The following is a 25,980-nucleotide window of genomic DNA, read 5'->3' on the forward strand; positions in this document are numbered from 1 at the left end:
CTAGGTTTTCCTACTTTACATTGAATTATCATTACTTAGAGTGCTTTAGCAACCCAAACTCACCCAACAGTTTAAGGAACTAAGTAAAAATTCTCCACACTGCTTCTTAGCCTGTAAAAGATTGCACTCCTCAAAGATAATCTATCCTGGTATCTTCTCTGCTCCCCTATCTGCCCCTGTGATCAGGTTATATTCTGATGCCTGGTTACAATAAACGTTTCATCTTTGGTGTTCCCCTGAGTTTCTAAGTAGGGTGATCGCATTGATTAGCTTGCCTATCCTTTCTTTGTGTTTTCTTTTTATTTTATGCTTTCAAAAATAAGCAGATGATATTGCTGGATCTTCACATGAGGAAAGAATGTATGAATTAGTAATCTTTTTTTACCAACTGTTGGAAGAATTCCAGATCCCAGCCTGAACAAACCCGAGTTAATATGTTGTTTGAAAAAAATGTGTCAGACTTTTTATTATTTTACTCTTTCAAAGGGTAAATATGTTGTAGAGATTAAATGGTCAACATTAGTGCTTACCTTATTATTACCTTATAATGACATTAGTGTTTTCCGTTGAGAAATGCGATTCGTCAGATGTCAGGGGCTGGTGTCCGGTGAAAAGCTATAGCAATCTGGCCTGAGGCCTGAGGCAGGTTTTACTAGTGTACTTAGGTGTACCTGTTTTATGAGAGGGGTGGGGTCTCTGAGTTAAAATGATTGCAGTTTGTGGCTTCTTCTCAGAAAATTAGCTCATGGAGGAAATTCGGATCTCCTATGGGTATATCCTCTGTTCTCCTCCCTTCAAACATAAACTAGCATTAACTGAAGGGCAGTGTCTTGAGGAAGTAGGTAGGTTAGGTGTAAAGCTTCCCATTGGTAACTCTTGGCAATTTAATAATTAGAATGTACCAGAACTAAAAGCATCTCTCATGATTTAATGGTTTATTTGCCACATGTAATTAAAATATGCCTGTATCATTAACAGACATTGGCTAGGCTTGGTTGGGTCCTGATAAGCACTTTGGGAAAGGAACAGAGGGAAGGAAGGCATAGTCAAACACCATAAAAATTTTAACACAGATTATATCTAGAATGATAGAATCATCATATTTTACAGATGTATGGGGTCATCAAATTCAACCTTTTCATTTTACTGGAAAGGAAACTGAGGCCCAGAGAGAAAATGGGTTTTTATCTTAGTCACGCAACTATTTATTGGCAAAATCCAAACTGGAGAATGGTCTCCTGACTCCAAGCCCAGTTCTCTTGTACGACCATGTGCTGCTTCCCTCGTCCCCAGCCATCTGTCCAACTTTGCTGCAGTGACAGGCCAGGCTGTGTCCACTTCCCACAAGCATGCAAGCTTTCCCAGGCAACCATCCAAATGGCTGTTAGTGTTTATACAGAAAAGTTGAAAGACTGTTCACTTAAAAAAATTCATTGTCTTTGTATTTTAAAGACATACACACACACACACACACACACACACACACATGCACACACAAAGACTTGGACATACATGACTTTGTTGGAATTGCTTTTTGGCTCCATGTTCCTTGGTAGGATGGCCAAAAGGATCAAGCCCCTCCTGTGATCAGATGCAGACATTTTGGAGTCAACACACTGTCCCTAAAGTCACTGTTCATTGACACTCACTCCCCTTTGGGCAGTGATCATGAAAACCCTTTGCCTTTAACAACTTATTTTTAGTTTTTTTTAAAAGGTTTTATTTATTTATTTGTCAGAGAGAGAATGAGAGTGCACAAGCAGGGGGAGCTGCAAGCAGAGGGAGAAGCAGGCTTCCTGCCAAGCAAGGGGCCCGATGCGGGACTTGATCCTAGGACCCTGGGATCATGACCTGAGCCAAAGGCAGACCCTTAACTGACTGAGCCACCCAGGCATCCTTAACAGCTTATTTTAGAATACGTTGCCTTGACCCTTCTAGTTTCTTATGAGGAAATAACGGCAAATATCTGCAAATTTTCACATATGGAATAAAATTATGAAACTTGGAGTAAACAGATATTGATGGCATGAAGTCTTCTTTGCAACCACTGGAAACAAATCTTAAGGGCCTGTGACTCTGGAGTTGAGATCTGCTTATGCTCTTGATTAGCATAGAACATGGATTCCTTGGAATCAAGAGAATGAAATTGAGTCCCATATTTAGATCAGAGAAGAAAGATTTGGGTTAGTTTTGTGTCTGATTTAATTATCATTACCGGAAATATTTTTTTTTCCAGTGCTATTTCCTGGAACTATTTCTCCCAGGAATTGTGTATATAAATTTCCGTTCCACTGCTCAGCTGTAGTTGGCAGTCTTCACATTCAGGTGGGTAAGGAGCTTTTTGGACTAATGAATTCATGCTTCTTCTAGAATGAACAGAGATGGCTTCCTTAAAAACCACCACAACTATTTCTGTCAAATAGAGTTGTCCTGCCAGTTTGGTGGAATACTTGTTCTTTTATATTATGTTTCTATTAATATTTTATAATAGCATTCTATCTTACCTGAAAGCAATGAGAAATGTAGATGTTCTAAGCCTCAGGTTGGATTGTACTCTTATGCTTAAAATCTCTATTACCTATATTTCAAGAGAGACAAGAAGAAAAGGAAAAATGTATCCTGGCTAAGTTCTTTCTTCTTTATCAGCAGTTTCCTAAACTACGGAGAAGATACACTTGTGATTATTATACCCAGGTGTTAAACAGATAATTAAAACCAAAGAGGTTAAGTATATATTTTCAAAATATATATTGTAAAATATGTAGAACTAGGACTTCCAGACACATACACAGTTTAAGAATCATTATAGAAAGAAATAGATGTGTATATATACACACATACCTACAAACATACATACTTACTCACAATGATTCATAAAGTTAGTGTAATTATTACCTTTATCTGGTTCCAGGATAATTGTCAAAGAATCCACTGGCTTTGGGGCGCCTGGGTGGCTCAGATGGTTAAGCGTCTGCCTTCAGTTCAGGTCATGATCCCAGGGTCCTGGGATCGAGCCCCACATCGGGCTCCTGGCTCAGCCGGGAGTCTGCTTCTCCCTCTCCCTCTGCCTCTCCCACTGCTCATGCTCTCTCTCTCTCTGTATCTCTGTGTCTCAAATGAATAAATAAAATCTTTAAAAAAAAATAAAAATAAAATTAAAAAAAGAATCCACTGGCTTTAACAGGAATTCAAATTTATTTGCGACCCATGTTAATAAGCTTGCAGCAGATGGAATCCTGGGGGGTCAGTTGTAACCACCAAGGCAAGGAAACCCAGGTCAAGATGGGATTGATCAGCACAAGTTTGAAGGCCTCTCTAGCTTAGTGGGATGCCCAGGTTAATAATTATATAAGTGCAGGGAGGAAGTTTTCTGGAAAATAATTAAACAATCCTCTTCCCTTCCCTTCTCTTTAACATAAGTTCTAAGTTCTATACAGTTCTCCAAATGTTTTACTCTGTTTGAAATCCAATTTTTAAATATTTTTCCTCTTTAGGTATTACCCCATTTGACTCATTCCCATGTACTATCCTGCCCTGTGTTATGGATTGTAAATTCATATGATTCAGTCCCTCAGAACAATGTCCTAACCCAGAGTAAGAGGTTACATACACCGGAGACTTGTTCTTGGCATCTTTCCTGTAGTTTCCTCACTTCAAGGCATCAAATGAAGTGTAAATGGCTCAATCTGATCTTGGAGTGACAATGTTGGGTGTTTTATAACAATTTTATTGGTTCTGAAAGATTTATACTTTTCTTATATATTTCCTGTTCTGTCACTTATGCTTCTACCCATAGCATTCGGCTAAAAAAATACAAGCCATGTGTGTATTCTATCAAATAAATATTTTCCAATTTCAAGTTCAATTCAATTCTTAAGTATGATAACCACAATGGGAAAAAAAAAAAAAAAAAAGCCGTAATGGAACGCAGCACTGTCATCTGATTTACTTTACCCCATGAGCTCTGTTCAAAATAATTGCATACTCATTGTATTCTATAGTTCGTATCTTCATTGATGAGTCATTTCTTGGGGGTATAGATAATCTTCTCTCTCTTTTTTTTTTAAGATTTTATTTATTTATTTGACAGAGAGAGACACAGCGAGAGAGGGAACACGAGCAGGGGGAGTGGGAAAGGGAGAAGCAGGCTTCCTGCGGAGCAGGGAGCCCGATGCGGGGCTCGATCCCAGAACCCTGAGATCATGACCTGAGCCGAAGGCAGACGCTTAACCGGCCGAGCCACCCAGGCGCCCGATAATCTTCTCTTTTTTAGAGTCTGTGTGACTGATAATCTTCTCTTAAGTGATAAGCTGTGTCACTTAATTTAGAAAACACTATTGAGGTTCTGAGAACTAATCCTTGTTAGTAAGTGGGTTGTGAACACTTAAAAATTGAAATAAATTGTAGACGGAGAACACACATATTTATCACCTTTATTATTGACAGAGGCCAAGTTGTAGAATTAGGTCTGTTAAAACAAATGACACTGCTGACATTGAACCCTAGAATGTATTTACATCAGGACAGCATGAGTCTGGGAGAAGGTTCCCACAGTAGAGAAAGCAGGAAGGGAGAATTCCCAAGAAGAGGAGGTCAAGGCTGAAAGGCATGTGCTCAGTATTCTTGCCATGTTTATCAATCTTAAAGGTATTGCACCTCCCCAGAGGCCTAGTGAGAAAGGATTTAAAGAGTAGTCCGAAAGGTATTTAAGGAAAATTAATTCCTCGTAGGAACTAGTGAGGAAAAGACTGCCCGGCTAATATGCTCGACTAGTACAAAAGGAACCTAGATTCTGGTTCTAGCTTCCCAGCTAAGTAACTAGCTCTAGAACTTTGGATTCTGGCTTTCGATCACATCATCTGCAGAAAAACACCTGCTGTTTGATAAGATTGAGGGTCTCTTTGCTTGTTTACGTAATAAAAATGCCTGCCACTTGTTGAACACTATTCCCAGGCACTGAGTCAAGGTGTTTTATGAACTATTTCACTTAATTGTCAGAAAGCCCCTTACTTCATAAAGGCCCAGAGGGTTAAGAGACAGCTTAAGTTGTACAACCTATAGGTGGCAGATTCAGGATTAAAACCCTAGCTCCTCTGCTAATCACTATGATATATTCATGATATGTGAGTCATGATGTCACACACAATAAATACATGATCAAAGAGGCACTTAGTATGTATCTTTGAGTGTGTTGGCAAAAAAAAAAAAAAAAAAAAAAAGGTCCTCAAAGTGACTCAAGATTCATATGGCACCCAGTTTGTGTAGTGCAAATCAGAAATCCGATGTATTCCCCAATCCTGGAGAAAAGAGCTCAAAAAAGCCTATTACGTACTAGAGATGACTATGAGTAGATACATATTGATAAGAAAGAACAAATCCTGGGGTGGTATGATTTTTAATACACCATTTTCAGTGCCCGCACTCTAGGTGAGAAGTGATTCACAGTAAAAAGTAATGATAATGACAATAATAATTATCTTTGTCGTAATTGTTTCTTGAAAAAAAGGATTCTGGACTTAAAATCTTTGTTCTTTATCTCTTGAAAAAAAATAATTCCAATTTTAGAATTTTTATTCTTTAAGGAAATTTCAACTTCATTCTTTTAGATCAGAATCTAAATGTAAACTTAGAGGTAATACACTTTTTTAAAAATTAAAAGAATTATTTTGTATTTTTGAATAATATTTCCTTTAAGTATTAAGATCTTGGAAGGAGAGCAGTCAAAATAGAATAATCTAGAATTTTCAGGAGTCCAGACTGTAAGGCACAGAAAACAACGGTGGGAGCTGAGATTCCATTCTCTGACCAACTGTCGGTGCCCTGACTATAGAACCTAGCTTGGTGATTTACTGATCCCACCTGTCAGTCACATTAAAACAACAGGCAAAAAGAGCAAGCACAGTAAGCGTAGTGAACAGTAGAAGAAAGAATTTTATTAGCTCTGAGACAACAGGTACGCACATCTGATCAAGGATTCATTTCACTTCTGATTCACTTCTGAAGTGAATCCAGAAACTATAATTTCATCAGGTGCTAGTATAGTATAGGTGGAAATTTTCGTGTGACTAGCACAGTGTTGGTGGTTATGAATAAATACAGAGTTACATGGCTTTGAGATATTCTCTATGATACTGGGAGTGACAATACGGTTAACTGAACTGTCAGGTGAGACTGCTGATTCATCAAGGGCCTCCTGGTGGATGAGATCCATTTTTTTTCAACAAATTGTGTGAAGCACACCCACTGTATGTTGAGAGCACTAATAGGCATTTCATGCAGAACTCAAAGAAAAAGATGCAATTGAGAAACTCAATGGAACAAAAGTTTAAAAATCTATTAATGTTTACACTGGGCTCAGAAAGGATACAGATTTATTTCTTATGCATTAGAAAATATGGTAGATGAAAGAAGGAATCAAAAAGATATTGGCTAATAATACAGTTTCAAGATAGCAGACAGAAGCAAACGGCAGAATTATACAATTATATTTAGGCCTTTGATAGCATGCCAAGCGCAGTAGCTTTATCAACTCTTTAAAACTTTGTTACAAAGCAAATTGTTAGTCATCTAAACAAACACTTTAAAGTATATATATTAAACCAGAGACTTTAATCATCCATTAAGTCAACTGAGCATTAAATAAATTCCAGGGTAGAGTTTTGTTTGATTCATAGCATTTAGAATAGTAGATGTACATGCAAATTCATTGTATTCCTTTCTCTGCTGTGTGTGAAAGAGAGATAAGCATAAAACAAGACTTGAATGTTTATATTTGGATTTGTAAAATTTTTATAACTGTACAAAGTAATATTTTAAATCTATAAGTAGGGTTTTTTTTTAACAAAAAATAGATGGTCTTTTATTTGGGAAGCAGAAAGTATTGGTCAGCTGTGCAGTGAAATGTATGAGAAAAGAAATAATTTGTCTATTTTTAAGTGCAAATTTAAAAAAGACCACAACTGGATTCTACAAATTAGCTGCCATTGGAACTATGGACATAGTGTGTTAATTAATAGGCATATTTTATACCTAAGTGAAATTGAATAGACATATATGAATCTTTACATTCTATGGTTTTCTAGAAGGTAATGTGCTATAGAGGACTGAGGCCTACTTCTCTTTGCTATTCAATAATATCTTTATTAACAGTAGCATAGAAGAGGTTGTTGATTATATACTCTACAAAGTCATAGAGTGGGACCAATTATTTTTTAATTACTTAGGGAATCAAAGCAGGACTCTTAAGTCTAAAAATCACTTTGAGAATCACCAACCAACATTTCTAAAACTCCCCCAGAGCTAACATAACTTAGATTGTGTTTTTCTTTTTTTTTTTAAGATTTTATTTATTTGAGAGAGAGAGAGCACAAGCAGGGGGAGTGGCAGGCAGAGGGAGAGGGAGAAGCAGGCTCCCCACTGAGCAGGGAGCCCGATGTGGGGCTCGATCCCAGGACACTGAGATCATGACCCGAGCCAAAGGCAGACGCTTAACTGGCTGAGCCACCCAGGCATCCCAGGTTGTGTTTTTCTAGAGTTTTTTATTCTATTCAGATAGATAAACAGATGGATAGATGATAAATAATTTTGAGAAATGTTCATTGATATGTGTGAGATTATATAAAATGTAACACTTTATTTATCATATTTTATAATCATATTTTTTTATTTTGTAATATATCTTTCATCATACAATTCATATGGATCTATATGGTTTTTTTTTAAAGATTTTATTTATTTATTCATGAGAGGCAGAGAGAGAGAGAGAGGCAGAGGGAGAAGCAGGCTCCCAAGGAGCAGGGAGCCCGATGCGGGACTCGATCCCAGGACGCTGGGATCATGACCTGAGCCGAAGGCAGATGCTCAACCATCTGAGCCACCCAGGCGCCCCTGGATCTATATGTTTATATGTAATATGGATCCACTGTTTTTAATTCTCATAAAATATTTTTAGTATAACTACATTACATTTTATTTCGTAGTCTCCGTTTGATGGACTTTTCCATTGTTTCTAATTTTTCAGTATCCAGGCAGTGCTGAAATAAATACCGTAAGACTGAAAAGAGTGTTTCTGTAGGGGAGACATTAAGAAGTGGAAGTATCTGGTCATACAATGTGTGCATTTTAAATATTCACATAGCAGCTCTATAAAATTCTACTACCACCTTCAGTTTATAAGAATATGTTGTTAAGTTGACATAAATAACTAAAATGTTTGCCAAATGGATGATGAAAAATAACATCTTGCATTTATAATTACTAATTACTACTTGGTGGAACATTTTTCGATGTGTCTATTGACGACTTGTACTTCTTTTATGAGTAATTGCTCATAGTTTTAAAAAGATTTTATTCATTTATTTGAGAGAGAGAGAAAGAGCACAAGCGTGGGGTGAGGGCAGTGGGAGAGGGAGAAGCAGACTCCCTGCTGAGCAGAGAGCTTGCCATGGGACTCAATCCCAGGACCCTGAGATCATGACCTGAGCTGAAGGCAGACGCTTAACTGACTGAGCCACCCAAGTGCTCCTAATTGCTCATATTCTTTATTTCTTTTTAAGTCACTTGGGTTTTTCTTTCTTTATTTGTAGTTCTTAAATATTCTAAACAGTAATTTTATGGTGCATGTTATACCTATTTTGTCTCAATCATGCTTTTTTGTCATTTTTTTTTTTGCCTGGGTTTTTTTTTATTATTATTATTTGGTTATAATTGACATATAGTAGATGCAGATGTGCTGATTTTCCACTAGGACTATTTGCTAGACTTAAGGTCTACAGAAAATTTAGTGGAAAGTACAGAAAGTCCTCATGCTCCCTCTCATCCTGCACACACACTTTTGCTTTATTTTTAATTTCTTTGTAATGTCTTCTGTTATCAGGAGATTTTGATCTTGATGTAGCCACATTTATAAATCTTTTATTTTATAACTATTTGTTTGCTTATTTAAACAAATGTCTTATATTTTCTCCCATTTTTTCCCCCACTGATGAGTTTATGTATCCTTCCCTTGGGTGAAAATAATCTATATCTCTTTTTAAATGTATCTATCACCCCCACCCTCCTTCTCCCTCACTGCATATCCATACCCCAGTCAATTCACATTCAGGTATCAATGCCATTTCTTCCACCAAGTACTCTCTAATTCTCCTGTTAGAGTCTTTCCTCTGATTCATTTCATATTGTATTCAAAATGGTTGAGGCAGTATTATGTTTGTTTCAGTATATTACTCCTCAACAGTTCTTGAGGACAGGATCTATAAATCTTGATATCCCTGAAGAATCATCCGATGCGTCAAAGAATAGGTTTTCTATTAAAGTTTGTAAAGAGAAAGACTGTATGTTTAGTTTGGACAGCTGAATACTCAGCTGAGACACACAGTAATTATTTTCAAATACTTGAACACCTGTTCAGTGTTAAAGGAATTAAACCGGTCCTACATGGTCAATGGATGGTTGCTAAGAACAATTTGATTTGTGTCAATATAAAGAAGAAATTTTCAACAAATAGTATTCTCTGAAGATAGAGTGAACTCACAAAGGAGCGACTTGATTGTCCACAGACATGCTCAAGCAGAAGTGATGCATTCATATTTCTTCTATAAGTCTTTCTTACACATAGTAGCCCTACTGAGTAAGTAAAATGGTAGCCCCTTTTGTATACTTCAAGAGTTTTAATTTTAGACTCCTGATATTGATGACCTTCTTCCAGTCACCCAATCTCTGGTTAACACCCACCTCCACAGGCCATTTTATTTGACTTTAAACATGATTTGCTATTTATTTACATAATTCTTAGGATAGATGTTACTTTTTACCACTGAGATGGATGATTTTATTTTCACTTTTTGGAGAACTTTTTAGAGGTTAAATCATTTCTCTCAGGGTTCAATATTAAATCTATTCCAAAGCCCAGACTTTATCTACAAAACCAATAAATACACATATTGTGCAGGGAAATATATATACATTTATTACTTTATATAATTTGTACTAAATTGATTTATGTTTTCTCCCAGTTTTCTATAGACATGTCAATCACAGACACTCTAAGGGAAATGCCACTCAATGTGTTAAAAATAGAACAAAACAAAACAAATGAAACTCCTAGGAATTCATATTCTATCTTCTTTATATTTTTGATTAGGCTATTAAGCTAAATGACAGGAAAGTAGTGCTTCTACAGAGCTATGCATATTGCCCAGAACATTGATAAAACTTTAGTGAATATGAAATAAAGCATAATGCAAAACATTATTTCCCAGTAAAAATTTGTTTATTAACTATGAACAAGAACATTTTCTAGAGTCAGAAAGCAATAGTTCAACAAGAGAGGGTTATAGCAGAATCACAAACATAGATCATCACTAATCATGAAGTGTCTATAAGAGTAGTTTGTCATTCTTTTAACAAATATTTCTTGTGCTGCTGCTACTCCCAAGGCTCTCCCCTAGGCATTGGGAACAAAAGCCAAAGGCCAGCCAATTGAGGGCTTTGGGGCTTCTTTGGAAGAGAAGATTTGCAGGTCTTCTGATTTTAAGCTGTAGTTGAACACTGCTGCTTGTATATCCTGATAGTCAGTAGGGGATGGCTGCAATAGCTGAACAGAGCATATTTAAGGTAATGTTATCCCTTAACTCACTGGGAAGATGCTGGTTAAGCAGTCCACAAGACTATGGATAAAAAGCAAAACATTCTGAAAGAATGTGCTGGAATCATCAGTCAAACCAAAAAGGCTTTTCTTCATCAAGAAGGTAGGGGATACTCCCAGTGGCAGACAAGGGACAGCGACAGCCAACATCAGAAAGCTGGTGATGGTTGTATTTGATGTGGGATCTCTTCAGTGTATCCATTGTGGTGAATTGCAGAAACAATACTACCTTCAGGATAAGCCCTCAACACAAAGGACGTTAACAGAGCGACAAAGAAAAAAAAAAAAAAAACAACTAGCAAATGATCATGGTTGTGGTTAATAAGTCCTGGAGTTGTATTTGAGGTTAATATAACAAGATTCTTAAGACACATGAAGTAATTGAGCCGAATATTAGAGAAGATGACTACTTTGTAGAATCTGCCCTGGGACAATTTCCAGTAGCTATAAATGCAATAAATTGCTCAATAGCAATTCAGAGGTCTACAACCACTGCATAAATACCTCAGAGGAGGAAAGGTACTTGGAATGCAGCTCAGAGACTGGAAGTTTCTAGAAAAATATCTCAGCGGTTGGCAGCTCGTAGGTCCATAACGTGGATATTGGCAATTTCTCACTAAATAGTCTTGGAATTGGCAGCTTCTGGCAATATGACATGATGGTGAGAAGCTACTGGGTATGAAGGCAAGATTTTGGTAGTCTCTATACCCCAAACTACCCAGTCTACAGTGGTTTAGGGGTCGGAAACTATTGGACAAGCAATTAAGTTGCCCAAAGCATTTGAAACCATTGCTAAAGGTCTGGCAGGCTTTAGTTGGATTTTGGCTGGGTGTGTAGCAGTAAGATACATACCCCTTGGTCTGAGTACGTGGGCTGCAGCTGGGATTGGGTCCAATGTTGGTAGTTTCACAAGCACTGCAGACTTGGCCCACTGTTGGAGAGTAGCAGGGCACACAGGAGTTTGATGGGTCGCAACTCGTGGTGCAGGTCTTGAGCTCACAGCTAGGAGATCCGCAGCTTGGTGCTTCACCATAGTTTCCTTGGCAGTTACCCAGGAGCCAGAGATTTCCTTGGTAGCTACTGGGTAAGCAGAGCCCAAAGGTAGGGCTTACATCGCTAGAGCAAAGAGCAACGGAAGGAGTCACTGGGATGTAACAGTGAGTTCTGTAGGATGTGCCACTGTAATCCCCAGAACAGCCCAGAAGAGACATGGAGCCTGACTGCATGTTCAGTGATGGCCGTGGAGGTATGGTGATACTATGGTTTACGGACTTTTTATATCTTTCCTGGGGTTAGTCTGCAGCCTCTCCAGACTCTCTTCCTTCTCATCGCCTGGGACAACAACACGGCAGCATCTTATTAGTGCGTTGTTTAGCTACAGCTGGTGACGTCTTCATACTCCTACAAAAATAAGTTTATTTTGATTCTTCAAAGAATCTCTAATCGCCACTTTGAGCATCACCCATCACCCATTATCTGTAGACCAGAGCTTCAGTGAATAGTGATTTTAATGTTAATAAGCAAACTCTCATCTGCCAATCGGTGGTTAACAAGAGTTCACGTGTCTATGGGCTTCTGCAGTATAGTAATTAAAGAGTTAACAAGGATTCAAGCAAAACAACGAACCTGTACTTTTCCATTCTTTTGACTACTGCAAAACACTGCAGGACTTAATCCTATATTATGAACTAAGTCAAATAGTTTGGCTGTCTCAATACTGTTGTTTAAAAGAGGGAGTAAAGCATTGAACTATTAAAAGAAAGAATTGTTCCCCCAAAATACGTACTGTGCTCGGCCATGTATTGGTGATGACTTCTCATCTGACATATTTGGAAAATTCCCCCTGTAAGACTCACAGTAATCCACATGAGATTTAGTGACCTAACTTGTACTCATGGGTCAGTGGTTGCTAAGTAACCAAGACTTTTATGAGATTTCTTTCTTAAAGAGTTTCTGCAATATGTAGTATCAAAGAAGGCCAGTTTCTCAAGATTATGCCTTCCTAATTGACTGAGATTATACATCATATATTCCATTGTCTCATCTGTAAAGCCCAATTCCTGCCAGCTGTATAACATTTTTCTACATTTCTCCCAACATAAGTTTTATTTATTCTTGATTTGCTTTTTTTTGCACACAGACTTTCATTCCTGTGTTGAAGAGTTATTCTTTGTCTATACCCACAAAAGAGAATAACTATGTTTAAAAATTTATTTGAATAACATACAGTTCCTATAGGTACTGTACATCTTTTTTTCTTTTTTTTTACATTTTTTATTTTATTATGTTATGTTAATCACCATACATTACATCATTAGTTTTTGATACTGTACATCTTAAATAACACTTTTCGCTCCGTATGGTGAAAGCTGATGGAAATTTTTTTAAATTTTAATTCAAACTGAAGAATTGACATTTTGTTCTTGAAAATATAAACTATAATTCAAACTTACAGACTACACTAAATTGGAAATGGGAATGCATTTATTAACAGTGATGAGTTCAGACAGAGGACAGTACCAACTTATTCAGGTAAGATAAGCTATGAAGATAGTTTTTAAAAGACACTGCCCTTACAGAAGACAATTAGATTTCTCTTCCTGTTCTCTGCTTCTCAGCTAAAATTTTAAAATGCATACCAACTTAAACCTACAGTCATTCTCCAAACATTTTTCTCAATCTGAGTTTTCTCCATGCTTCTCTTAGTATTTATTCTGTAAGGTGATGGGTTTATTCTGTAAGCAACTCTTTATTAAACACGTTTTGCTGTCTTGTGAAGTGTCTCTCAAGTGAAAAGGGTCAGGATGAGGGAGCCATATTTTCAGCAAATTGGCTACAGAGTGTCCTGGGATTTTGTGCAGGAATGTTCAGTCCTGAGGCAGACAGAAGAAGAAATAAAATATATAAGGCAGTTGATGGTCAACTTTCTACAGAGTTACTAAATCCTAGTGATATATAGAAGAGTTCAGATGTTGATGGAGCTTTATTTCTGCATTTGTCTATGGTACCTCTAGTGTTATTTTTAGGCCTCCTTGAGGTAGATTTGAGGGAGGGAAAACAGAATAAGTCAGTCAGCTGTTAAGGCCACATACTCCCCTTCCAACTTAGCATTCAATGGTATTTTAAATTAATATCATTCACACTAATGTAAATCCAACAAAACTGTGTAGAACATCACATAGCATAACCAATATTCACAGCAAGATACTTTACAACATATTTAAATTTATTTGGTACCACATATTCTAAACAATCAAATGTTGAGATTTGCAAAGGTTGAGTTAGCGCAACACTTCTCATTTTTTTAAATTGAAGTACAGTTGACATACACTGTTATATTAGTTCTAGGAGTGCAATATAGTGATTCGACAATGCTGTACATTGGCTATTACCTGTCATCATATAAGGTTATTACAATATTATTGTCTATATTCCCTATGTTTTACTTTTCATCCCTGTGACTTATTTATTTTACAACTGGAAGTTTGTACCTCCTAATCCCCTTCACTTACTTCACTCATCCCCCCCAGGCCCTTCTCCTCTGGTAACCACAAGTTTGTTCTTTGTATTTATGAGTCTGTTTTTGTTTGTTTATTCATTCTTTTGTTTTGTTTTTCAGATTCCATGTATAAGTAAATCATATGGTATTTGTCTTTCTTTGTCTGACTTATTTCACTTAGCAAAATACTATCTAGGTCCATCCATGTTGGATCAACTCCTCTCATTTGCTTTTGTATTTTACCTTCTTACTTACCCATCGCTGTCATAGGTAACCGTCACAGCCCATTCACCCATCATGTTCTGTAAATGATACTTCCACAGAATTGTCTTTTATTTTAGTCTGCGTCTTGGCAAGACGCAGAGCTGATAGCATCAATAACAGAGCAAATAAATTCATCACAATGGTAAGTTTTAGCAGAAAGTAAAAACCATTGTCATTTGGGTGCCACTGTCCTCTGAAGGCTTTGGAGAAGCATATGGATGACTCTGTTTTCACTGAATTTCTAAAAAGATCTTTCCTTCCATTAATTTCCCTATGTGTAACATTTTTGTGTGTGTGTATATGAAAAGCTAAATAGAATCCCGCCCACCCACCCAAGATGCCCACTTCCTAATCCTTGGACCCTGTGAGTGTTACCCTATGTGGCAAAAGGGACTTTGCAGACATGACTAAGTTAAGGATTTTGAGATTGGTTTCTGGGTGAGCCTGATGTAGTCATGGGAGTTCTTTTAAGAAGGAGGCAGTCAATCAGGGGGAGAAAGCAATATGACGACAGAGGCACAGATTGGAGCTATGCTGACATAAGTGAAGGAATGCCAGCAACCTTGAGAAGCTGTAAGAGGTAAGGAATGAATTTTCCACTAGAGATTCCAGAAGGCATCAGCCCTCTTGACATCTTGACTTCAGTTCAGTGAAACTGATTTTGAACTTCTGGCCTCCAAAATTGCAAGAAAATGTATTTCTACTGTGTTAAGCCACCAAGTTTGTGGTAATATGTTATAGTAGCCACAGGAAACTAATACATTATGTCAAAGAATCTAGGTCACTCTATTAGTTAGTCTTTATGTAGAGTTTGGACTCTGTATCCAGGGCAAGCTTAAGACGCAAGGAATAAGCTTTCTAGCCATCAGATAATTCAGAGAAATTCCAGTGCCTTCTGAGACAAAATCCTTTTATCTAATGAGGCAGCAGATTCCTTGTAACTCATTAAAAAAGAGTTATGGAACTCTTTCCCAATTTTTTCCAAAGGTTAAAAATCCTTTAGGGTAAACACAGAAGATCAAAGAAAGCTAAATTTTCCAGTAAATGACCCTTAAAGAAAATAATGGAGGTCACCTTCTAGACTTTTAAGTCATGAATGACTCTTTATCTTCCTTTTTTGCTACCACATATATATTTGCATTCTAAATCCACTTGCCCCAGTGTTATTAAATGATGCAACAGTGATCCCATGATTTAGAAAAGCAAAATGTATGCAAACCCATACTTACATAGCAATTGAATTGTAACTATTAAGTTCAAATGATTCTTAAATTTAGCAGTGGTAACCTAAAATGGTGGACACTGTAGCTACATTTACCCTGTTGGTTTCATAGGTCATTAATTGTTTCAACAGCTGAAGGGCAGATGAGCAAAATTAAAAATTTAAGAAACAGGAGTAAATGAAGATAAAGCACTTTTAAAATGATAACACAAGTGGGTGACAAGATAGAAATGCAAGTCTGATTTGTGCTTACATTTTAAGGAAAACATTGTTAAGAATATAATGAGATACTGGTGAATAAGAGTTAAACATTTTGAGATGGAATTGTCAAGACTATGACTCCATGAGTTATGAATCACCATCTTACTAAGTACTATTGAAACATATTTATTAGTGTGTGACTTAGGAAAATTGTTATCTCTTAGGGCCTCTGTACCTTCTGACATAAAACCAGAGCCAATAGAACCTACTTTGCAGGACTGTTGTGAGAACAGAATGAGATAAAAAATGTGAAGATACTTAAGAGAGTGCTTGGCACATAGTAGATGAAAATCAAATGTTACTTTTCCTTCTAATTTTCCAAAGCTGTAATTAAAAAAAAAATTCTAGCCTCCCACTAGACTAAAGAAAAATATTCTCACTGTTAATTTACTTGGATGTTGCAAAGAGATGTCCTGCAATAATCTTGTCTCTTCTAAAAGTTAATGCCATAAATGACAGTTCTACCCCATGTAGTTAAGAAAAATGCTTTGCTTGACAACAGATCACTAATGACTCCTCTTATTTAACCCGTATTCTTCTGTACCATGGTCATGAGCTAATTTCTGGAAGGCTGCATATACAGTTGTTAAGAATAAGGGCTCAATACTCAAACTTCACAGGTTCTAATCATTTACATATTTTAGAATATCAATTAACTACCAAATGTTTCCATAACTCAATGTCCACGTCTTCAAAATGGAGTTAATAATAATAGTATTTTTCTCCATAGATGGCTCTGAGGATCAAATGAGTTAGTCAAGCAAAGGTTATGAAATATAGTTAGTATGCAGTTGAAGTTAACTTTTATCATTATCACCAGCTTACAATCTTTATTATTATTATTAAATATTATTACTTTCATTATTATTATTATTGGATCTCATCTAAAACTTATTGCATTTTGTAAGAGTACATTAGAAAGAGAGAAAAAGAATGAGAAAGAAAGAAAGAAAAAAGAAAGAAGAAAGAAAGAAAGAAAGAAAGAAAGAAGAAAGAAAGAAAGAAAGAAAGAAAGGAAAAAGCCGTAGAGGAGGCTAAGTTTTAGGCTAGAAAACTTGTTACAATCTATATATGTTATATATCAAACACACACACGCACACACACACACACATATATATAATTTAGAGAAATTTAATATGTTGAGGACATTTCCTACCATCTACATAGGAAATAAGACTCCCAAAGAGGACATAAGTGTGTGTACCATTAAAATTAGTCAGCATCCTAGAGAGAACAGTGGGCTGTGGCTGAGACAGAGAAGAAATAGTTTTGTTTGCAGTTTAGACTTGGCAGTTTTAGAGTTGAAGGTCATGGTTGCCAAGTTAGTGACAACTTCTGGGAGGCTTCTAGATTAGTCATTACCTAAATGAAAAAGGCTATAGATAATATGGAGAATAAAGGAAAGTCTTTGGAATCCAACTTAACTGGGTCTTTGGGCAAGTTGCTTGCCCTATTGGACTTTTTTTATCTGTAAAAATGGGGAAAATAATATGTTTTCATAGTTGTCTTCATAGGAGATTATGTAGTGGTATGGTGGCATATTGAAAGTATTAGGATGGTAGATGTGAGAAGGTGCTTGTAGGAAGAGCAAGTTCTCACTGAATACATGAAAGAACTGAAGTAATTAGTTACATACGTATATAAAAGAGAGAAATAAGTTCCAAGTAACAGTGTTCTCTATGTAAGAATAGAGTGGGGGGAAGCTCTTGCTAAATTTAATTCAAGAGGAAAACATAATGTGCTTTCCATTGTTCAGAATTAAAATTTATGTAACCCCTTTGTGGTTTATCCCATTAGGCAAGGTGAACATTGTAACTTGCTCTGTTCCATGATATGTTAAAAGGCATATAGCAAGTTGGTGGGTGATTCTCTGTCTTCCCTCTGCCTCTACTGGCAATATTTCCTATAGTCAAGGCTCTCTACTCCTGAATCCCAAAATGAGAATGATTTTGGAGATGGAATAATGAATGTGTATGAGTGATAAATAAACCATTGCAATTTCAAGCTTCTGGAATTTTTAAGTTCTTGGTTACTGTGATAAAACACAATCTGTTCTGACTGAAGAACCTTCAAAATTCCGTTTAAGTGTTAGAAAATGCAGATGCACACTTAATGTTCAAGTGGTATGACATATTCAGTCAGAACCTTGAAAGTATCTATCTTGTTTGCTTTTTTCAGACACTCTTTTTTTCTTTAAATATATTTTGTTTAGTATAACTAAAAGGCTTTAACTTTATGAAGGACGATAAAGAATTTAAAAAGTAGTTTTCTGAATTATTTGAAGTAACTTTATTTAGAGATAACCATGAAAACTTTCTTTTTGCTTAAGATCATATTAATGACATAGAAATCAAGAAGCCTGATAGCAAAAATATTCTGGTGAATAAGCAAACAATTAAAATCACTTAGAATCTGATCAAGTAAGAATATCGGTTAAAACAGTAACTGAACTAAAAGCACAATGATCCAGCAGCCTAAGAATGATCCATCAACCTAAAGATTATATTTTTTACAAAGCTCTCTAGCAAGATGCTAGAATGACAATTCAGCATGATCTTCTAATAAATGGAGTTTGCCAAGTCCCAAAGGAGCAAGCTGGTTGGAAACTTTTGTATATGTAGAGAACAGGTTGAAACCTACTAGACACATAGTCCAGGGGCCTGAAGCTGCTGAACACATAACTGAGAGGTTGACAGTCATAGGAGAGATATCTCAAAGGAGGGCAGGCACTGGACATAAAATTCAGTGGTCGATACCCACAGGAGATGAAGTTCTGTGGTTGACAGCCATAAGAGAAGTGGTTCTGCGGGTGGAAACGACTGGACAAACAGTTCTGATGTCTATTATACATTGATGGTTGACAGGAACTAGAGAGATAAGAACTAATGGGAAAAAAACTGATTCCTCTGCAGGGCCAGGAGGCACAGTATGTAGTGGAAGGATAGCAGAAAGTTTCATAGGTTGTGGGTCCACAGCTGGATTGTTGGTAGCTGGAAGGTTTACCACATGTCTTCAAGAAGTTGTCCAGAAGCCATGTTCTGTTTTGGCTGGGCAAGGAGAGACTATCACCACAGTTCATACCAGCAGTGTAGAAATTAGTGGATGAGGTAACAGGAACATGGCAGTGACTCCCAAGAGAGGGAGAACCATGGTTTCCAGGAGAGCAAATGTTGGATGACATGGTAGAATTTGAAGTAAAGAGTTCAGATAAGCAGTGAAGAGTACCTTGTCTAAATCTGCATGAAACTAGACCACATTGCTTATATACCTTGGTGGTACATGCCCAGACTCTCCTCCTACACATATTTTAAATAAGTTAGCATCATAACATTTCATTAGTTCATTGTTGTGCTGCCTGGGAAGATGACTTCCCACTCTTCCATAAAATAAGTCCAGTTTACATGTCCTATGTATCTGCCATCTTAATCTTTTCCTTGTTATCAGGCTTGAGAATTTATGATGCAATCACCTGTGTACTTTACCTGTTTTGCTTCTGTTCCCACCCCTCAATAATGCTTGATTAAAAGGAGTTCATTTGAAGAGATGTTTACCCCAGTCATTATCCACAAGAAAAAACACAGGAGGGCATAATCTTCACCTTTGAAGAAGAAACCTAATGTTGCAATACTTGGAGGAAGTATTTAATGTACTGAAATAGATCCTATATATCAAAACTTACTGGATTTTCCAGATGGAAAACCTCATACTATTCCATATTTCAATACTCAGCTGAAAATCTAATTATGTGGTGGTGTTCTCTGTGTATTTGTCCTGACAGTTAATTTCAGTTAAGCATCTTCGAGTACATTTTAAAGAGCTTCACCCTGACAACTGATATTCTTCATATTTAAAAGTTGGGTTTGATTTCCAAAAACTGAAGAAATGTATGTGATATTCCTACATGGTAACACTGATGACATACTTGGTTTTACTAGCAAAAATATCATCCATGTCTGTTGGTGGCATTCAACTAAGAAGATAAACATGATATCAAAAGTCATCACCTTGTATACTTGCATTCCAGAATTAATGGATGTCTTCACCTGAGATAATTTACTTAGACACCTCAGTCTTCATACGATTAAAGTGAACAAAGATTAAGAAATATTTTAGTGTCGGGCGCCTGGGTGGCTACTTGGTTAAGCGACTGCCTTTGGCTCAGGTCATGATTCTGGAATCCCAGGATCAAGTCCCGCATCGGGCTCCCTGCTCAGCGGGGAGTCTGCTTCTCCCTCTGACCCTCCACCCTCTCATGCTCTCTCTCTATCATTCTCTCTCTCTCAATAAATAAATAAAAATCTTTAATTAAAAAAAGAAATATTTTAGTGTCACATGAAGAAAGATGTTTGAATAGTTCTTACTTGGATACCATGTAAGGAACAATCTCTGGGCCTTATTTTGGATTGTTCCCCAAAGATGTGAGTTAATCCTTACAGATATTGATTTCCTTGGGTCAGTAGTCATCCAGAACCAGAAATATTTCTTTTCAAGCTACTACTGAGGTCAAAGATGATGGAGTTGGGACTAACTGGAGAAAGGTAAATATTCCAAGCAGCAATTTGATGATCCTTTTGGTGGATGCTTTCCTATCACACTACAGCCCCAGTTCCTCTGGGGAACATGGCCTTGGGGAGGCATGGTGGCATCAGTAGCCATGAAATCACTTCCCCTCTGCATGATCCTCTTGTCCCACCAATACCCATTGTCCCTGTATTATCCATTGAAGAGTCTAGAAGACGGATTCATTTTTTTTCCCCCTGAGGAAAGATATTTTACAATGCTTATAGCTTTTCAAGTAAAAGTAAGGAGATCTCATACACCCATGCAAGCATGCATAGGAAAAGGGGATGATTATGAGCACATTTGTGATATATATTTTTTAAATGTTTTATTTTTAAAAAACATCACAGAAAGCATGACCTTGGTGCAGATGGAATGTTCAGGTCTCTCTCCTGAATTTCAACTTTTTTTCTTTTGTTTCAGGTAGTGGAGAAAGAAATATTTGATGTTTCATGTGGGGAACTTTCCAAATCAGTATACCGCATTCTTCCTCACAGAAAACCTCAGATGACTTCCCATTAGTGTGAGTCCTGTTTCTGGTAAAAATAACAGAGGATATTGAGTCATCAAGAGTTGAGAGTTTGAGAAGTCTTTTTGATAAATTCCTTATCTCCTCTAAGAGCTTTAAGCCTTTACAGATAAATGAAATCTCTTAAACTCTTATTTGCTTCCAAAAAAGATTCTTCCTCTCACCTTGATAACTCCTAACCAAAATAGTTTTTTGTGTGTCACACCTAAGATCCTCATGATTTAGTTCAAGATTCTCTTTACTTCTTTTGTTCCTTGCAAAGTTCAAAAAGAAGTGATAACCCACTAGTCTATAAAATCTCTTCCTCAGCATGTAGGCATGCTGCATATGAGTTTCAAAAAGATAACTAAAATCTTTCTTTTTAGTCCATAGTAAAAATAGATTTGGTCTTTATAGAACTGCTATTGAAATGTATTTGATAACTGGGACATGGCTGAGGCTACAGTTATCAAGCTGAATGTGACCCCATCATTAATCATCAGTAAATAAAATGTAAGTTAGATGCAAGACGTGGAACTGAGAGAAGCCTGGTATCACCAACTCTTCATCGCATTTTTATGACAAATACAGGAGAGTACAATACACAAACCTAGCTGACATGTGTCCTAACTTATTATTTGTAATTCCTCTTGATGTCTACAGAGACTTTCTTCAAGTTTGTTACATCTCTATACAACCTCAAGAGCCTGAAATAGAAAAAAAATACTGAGAAATTCTATCTTTTGTTAGAAATGATTGATTGAAGATATGATGAAATAACACAAAATAATGAAAATCACATCGAGAGTTTCTCATTCTCACATAATAGTCAATTAACACTTTCAATTAATTAACGAAATCTTATTTAGAGTCTGTAAGTCTAATACAACCTCCATTTTTTCATTAGAGTTCATTAGAGTGAACTATTTTCATTAGAGTTTCATTAGAGTCCATTATTCTGCTCCACAACACCCATATTTCAGTTTTATTTAAATATTCAAAATGTCCTAAGCCCTGCTTTTTAAATCTCAAAGACTGCACAAGCTTTTCCTCTCTGGAACACCCTTCTCTAGTGTGCCTTCTGGGGATGATGGTGCATTCTGTACAGCAGATCCAGAATCACTGTCTCAAAGGTATTTCTAAGTAAAAAGATATTTTTACTCACTTCCACGTATGATGTCTTTAACATGCCATTTGATTCCCCCCATGTTAATATAAAAGTTGGAAGTCATTTTCATATCGACCTAATTGTCCTGGTTGTGTGCAGAGATAGGGAAATACTCCACTTTCTCAATTCCTCACTTGTCCTTTCTTAGAAATACTGTTCTTGTCATATGTATATCAACTTAGCCCAGAACAAATAATGTTCACTCAAGGATTTAGTAGCTCTATCCAGGACATCACCACATTTTAATAAAATAGCATAATAATTCTAATGTATACAGTAGGCAAATAATATGAACTATGAGTCATATCTGGAAGATAAATGCTCCCTAAGACCGTTTTCTTCATTTTGCTTTCCTTCGTTCTTTTTCTTCCCTCTACAGAATTTTATTTTCAGATTAGTTAATGCACTTATAATATTGAATCTATTTGCTTAAAGCCTCTCTATCCTGTAAAACTTTGACTTGCTCGAGGTCAGAGACTATGTCTCATTCATGCCAACATCACGAGTTGCCAGTTTCTTGAACACAGTAGATGATCAATAAACATTTTTGAATGCCGAATAAATCACATATTCTTTGAACTGAGATAAAATTTCTTTCTAATCTCAGATACTTATTTGACGTCTTGCCTTTGATGACTTTTCTTTCTTTTTTAGTCAAGTTTAGCATCCTCAGTGGAGTTCTTGATTTCATTCCTCAAAATTTTCTCTCATGTACTTTCCCATCTGAGTTAGTGAAAAATTATCTACCTGGTTTCTTAAGCCAAAGATCAGCACATCAACCTTGATTCTTCCTTTCCCTTACCACTTACAAACAATAAGCAAGTGCTGAGTTTCTTTTTTCTAAGTAGATCTCAACTGCGTCTGCTTCTATCCATGTATCTGCTTTCTCATTTCAGTTTTTCCAAGCTGTCATCATTCCCACAATTCCACAACTTACTTACCTGCTTCCCCTCCTTATCCTTCTAATTTGTTCCTTACACTGTGGTCATAGTGGTATTTACTTATTTGTTCTCTAATACTTTCCCTTTCTTTAGCTCTAAATATCTCATCTATATAGCTTTCCTTCATTCTGAAGGATTTCTTTTATTTCTTGCAAGGGAGGTATACTGGTGATAAATTAACTCAGTTTTGTATCTGATCAAGTCTCTCTCCTTCATTTTGAAAATTAATTTTGCTGTATCCAGACTTCTAGGTTGGTACGTTTTTTCTTCAATACTTTAAAAATTTCACTCTACCCTTTTCTTGCTTGCACAGCATCAGAAGAGAAATCTGGTGTAATTCATATTCTTGTTCCTTTATAGGTTTTTCTTCCCTCTGGCCTCTTTTAAGATTTTCTCTTTTTATTTTTTTAATTTAATTAATTAATTTATTTATTTATTTTGCAGATTAAGTATATGTCTAAGGTGTAGATGTTCTGGCATTTATCTGGAATATGTTCTCTGAGCTTCCTCAATCTGTGGTTTAGTGTCTTATCATTACTTTAGGGGAATTCTCAGTCATTATTGCTTCATATAATTCTTCTATTCCTTTCTCTCTTTCTTCTGGCATTTTCATTACATGTGTGTTATACTTTTTATAATTGTTCCACAGCAACAACTTCCAAGTTTGTTATATGACAGACTGGAAACTGGAAGTCCAGAATAATATTTTTAGAACTAGTGTAATTATCTTATTTAAAACATTAATAATTTTTTTAATTTCCTGGAATACAGTGAAAAATGTACATTCCAAGACCTTGAATAGTCTCTGCCTTGTCTTCCTCCACAAGCTCACATTCTACTGTCCTCTTGTTCCTCAACACTCTGGCCACACCAATCTCCTCTCACCTCTTGAACATACCAACTGGTGCTGGCACATAGTGTTTCCTATTCCTGCACTATGCTCCCCTCTGCTTTTTGTACAGCTGCTTCCTTTTAACTTTCCAGGTGTTAGGACTTCACTACGCAGAGAGGATTTCATGGCCCATCCAATCTCCTTGGCAACCCCTCTATCCGATTTTCACATTCTCTATAACTGAGCTTAATTTCTTTCATAATACTTATTATGAGTTCTAATTATACATTTAATTATTTATTTTTAAGTTCATTGATCATCAACTTTACTAGATGTCAAGGTCCATGAGAGCAGGAATCAGTCCTATTTGCTCACTGCTGTATTACCATAAATACAATAGTGCATGTCACATAGTTGCTAGCCAATAGATGTGTTTTGAATATAGCAATGAATGGAGAAAGGCATCTCTTCTTTTAAAAAAATCTCTGTAATTTACTTTATAAATCTATAGAACTGAAAAAATAATTTATATGAGTAATTGATTCATATGAAGTATGTACATAGCAAGTAAGTATGGACATAGCAAAGTGATCTGAATGTTCTAGGGGATAACTGTAGCATTGCAAGACAGAGGCTTCCAGTAAATTGAAGGGTATTTCACAGACGAAATGTGCTTTTTATATTTATTATCTAATAACCTTTTCCCATATTGGCTTATATTTTGTAAATGGGAATGGAAAGAATCATTTCAAAATGGATGGATGATTGAATTAGGGACATATTTCCTATGTTTACAAAGCATATTTATCATTTGTATAGACTCAGCCATTCAATTATGTTGGATTTCAATTCTCAGTACTGTTGCTATTTGATTTTTTCCTCCTTTTTTTTTTCCTCTTTGGGTACGAGCAACAAAATCGAAATTCACTGATAAATCAAACTGTCAACAGAGTGATGTTAGCATTCAGCTACACATAAAAAGAGAAATAATACTGTTTTGAATTCAAATTTGGACCCTCTCCTTATTAGTAATGAGATCTTAGGCTAGAGGTTTAATCTTGCTGAGTCTGTTTCTTTATCAGTAAGGCAGAGGTAAGACTTCTCAATTTGTGACAAAGATTAGGGTTAATATTTATAAAATGCCTGGCACTAGAAATGTGGAATAAATGATATATCTTTTTTCTATAATTTTACTTCCTTCTCTAATTTTTCTATAAATCATCAACATTGCATAAGGCAATTGACATAACCCAAGGGAATAACTAGACATAAAGTAAGGTACAGCAGAACAAGAACATTTGGAATTCAAGTAAATGATTGCAAAACAGGATGTAAGTTCTAGAACAGACGGTTGTGGATTTGAATTTCAACTCTTCCTTGAAACGTTACACACACACACACACACACACACTTAGGCAACTTGCAACTCTAAAGACTGCATAGAAAAGGACTTCTCTGCTGATCTCTTTCCCTGCTCAATATTGTTAAAAAAACAAGGATATGTTTAAATCATTATATATTTGGGGACTTATAACACTTATTCTGACCTGTAGCATCCCTCTGAGGCTAAATTTACTATTATCTGAAAGATCCTAAAGCCAAATCTCAACTGTAGCCATGTACTACATAAATACTTTGGTAATCACCAAGTTACATTGGTCCATATATTTTAATATTTTTTCAAGGTCATTTTAATGAAACATTTTCTTAAACTCTGGACAATTTCAATACTCTCCATAATTAATCTAGAGTACAAAAATCATCAACATGGCATAAAGCAGTTGACATAACCCAAGGAAATAACTAGACATAAAATAAGGTACACATAAATGATAAAGCATGAAAAGCATATGTATGCCAAGCTGCATTTTAATTAGGAAGAAAATAGAGAAAAGGAATTTCATCTAGATGGAAAAGATCAAACTTTTTTATATAAAAGTAAGTGATAACTCCTAAAGCAAAGAAAAGCCCTATTGCAGAGATTTAGTATAGAATTAAAAGAGATCACATAACCCATTGATGTGAAGCTCAATGATCTCTCAAAGACAACAAGCAAGAGGTTGTTTCCAGCTATTTGTG

General features: G+C 36.2%; 2 protein-coding genes across 2 annotated transcripts; both read right to left on the reverse strand.

Annotated features, from left to right (window-relative positions):
* Positions 1 to 11,109: 11,109 nt before the first annotated feature.
* Positions 11,110 to 11,909, reverse strand: KRTAP24-1 (keratin associated protein 24-1). Its single transcript, XM_006734991.2, has one exon. The coding sequence runs from the start codon at positions 11,869 to 11,871 to the stop codon at positions 11,110 to 11,112; it is 762 nt and encodes a 253-aa protein (XP_006735054.1). The 5' UTR covers positions 11,872 to 11,909.
* A 6,528-nt stretch (positions 11,910 to 18,437) lies between these two features.
* LOC102726891 (uncharacterized) lies at positions 18,438 to 19,353 on the reverse strand. The gene has a single exon (XM_006734990.2). It carries the CDS (start codon positions 19,194 to 19,196, stop codon positions 18,438 to 18,440), a length of 759 nt encoding a protein of 252 aa, XP_006735053.2. The 5' UTR covers positions 19,197 to 19,353.
* Positions 19,354 to 25,980: the final 6,627 nt, after the last annotated feature.

Source organism: Leptonychotes weddellii, chromosome 1 (genome assembly GCF_054177405.1).
Source record: "Leptonychotes weddellii isolate Sample4059 chromosome 1, ASM5417740v2, whole genome shotgun sequence".
NCBI lineage: Eukaryota > Metazoa > Chordata > Mammalia > Carnivora > Phocidae > Leptonychotes > Leptonychotes weddellii.